General features: G+C 65.0%; 1 protein-coding gene across 1 annotated transcript; it reads right to left on the bottom strand.

The window, feature by feature from the left end:
• Positions 1-4: 4 nt before the first annotated feature.
• CDC42SE1 (CDC42 small effector 1) lies at positions 5-236 on the bottom strand (the record flags this gene model as incomplete). The annotated part of the gene is made up of 2 exons (XM_010193187.1): positions 183-236; positions 5-91 (listed from the first exon to the last, which is right to left on the bottom strand). Coding segments are annotated over exons 1-2 (141 nt in total), but the record flags the coding sequence as incomplete, so codon positions are not given.
• Positions 237-409: the final 173 nt, after the last annotated feature.

Here is a 409-nt window from a genome sequence, read left to right as displayed (position 1 = left end):
CGGCCATGTCTCCGGAGCCGATGTGCGTCAGGTGGACGAAGTTCATGGGCTCCCCGATCATGGAGCGGTCGATTCGTCTCCTCCTCTTCTTCTGGAAGCAGACAAAGGCCGTCAGCCCCTGACTATGGGGGCCCGGGACCCTCAAATCTCCCCAAATCCTCCCCAAGGCTGCAGGTACTCACGGGCTGTGGCTTCTCCACGACGCAGCAGCCCAGCTTGTGCCAGAAGTCGCTCATCTTCGCGGCGGCCGCCACCGTCCCCCTGATGAGGAGGGGGCCACGCCGGCGCAGAGACCCCCACGTGGGGTCACTCCATGGGGACGGGTGGGGGGTTCCTGGTCAGGGTGGTTGAGGTGGTGGGGATAGACCTGGGGGGCAGTGGGAAGGGGTAGGGATGTGTCAGAGCTCGA

Source organism: Mesitornis unicolor, unplaced genomic scaffold (genome assembly GCF_000695765.1).
Source record: "Mesitornis unicolor isolate BGI_N332 unplaced genomic scaffold, ASM69576v1 C12935117, whole genome shotgun sequence".
Lineage (NCBI taxonomy): Eukaryota > Metazoa > Chordata > Aves > Mesitornithiformes > Mesitornithidae > Mesitornis > Mesitornis unicolor.
Note: the sequence above shows the minus strand (reverse complement) of the source record. Positions and strands in the feature narration are given on the sequence as shown.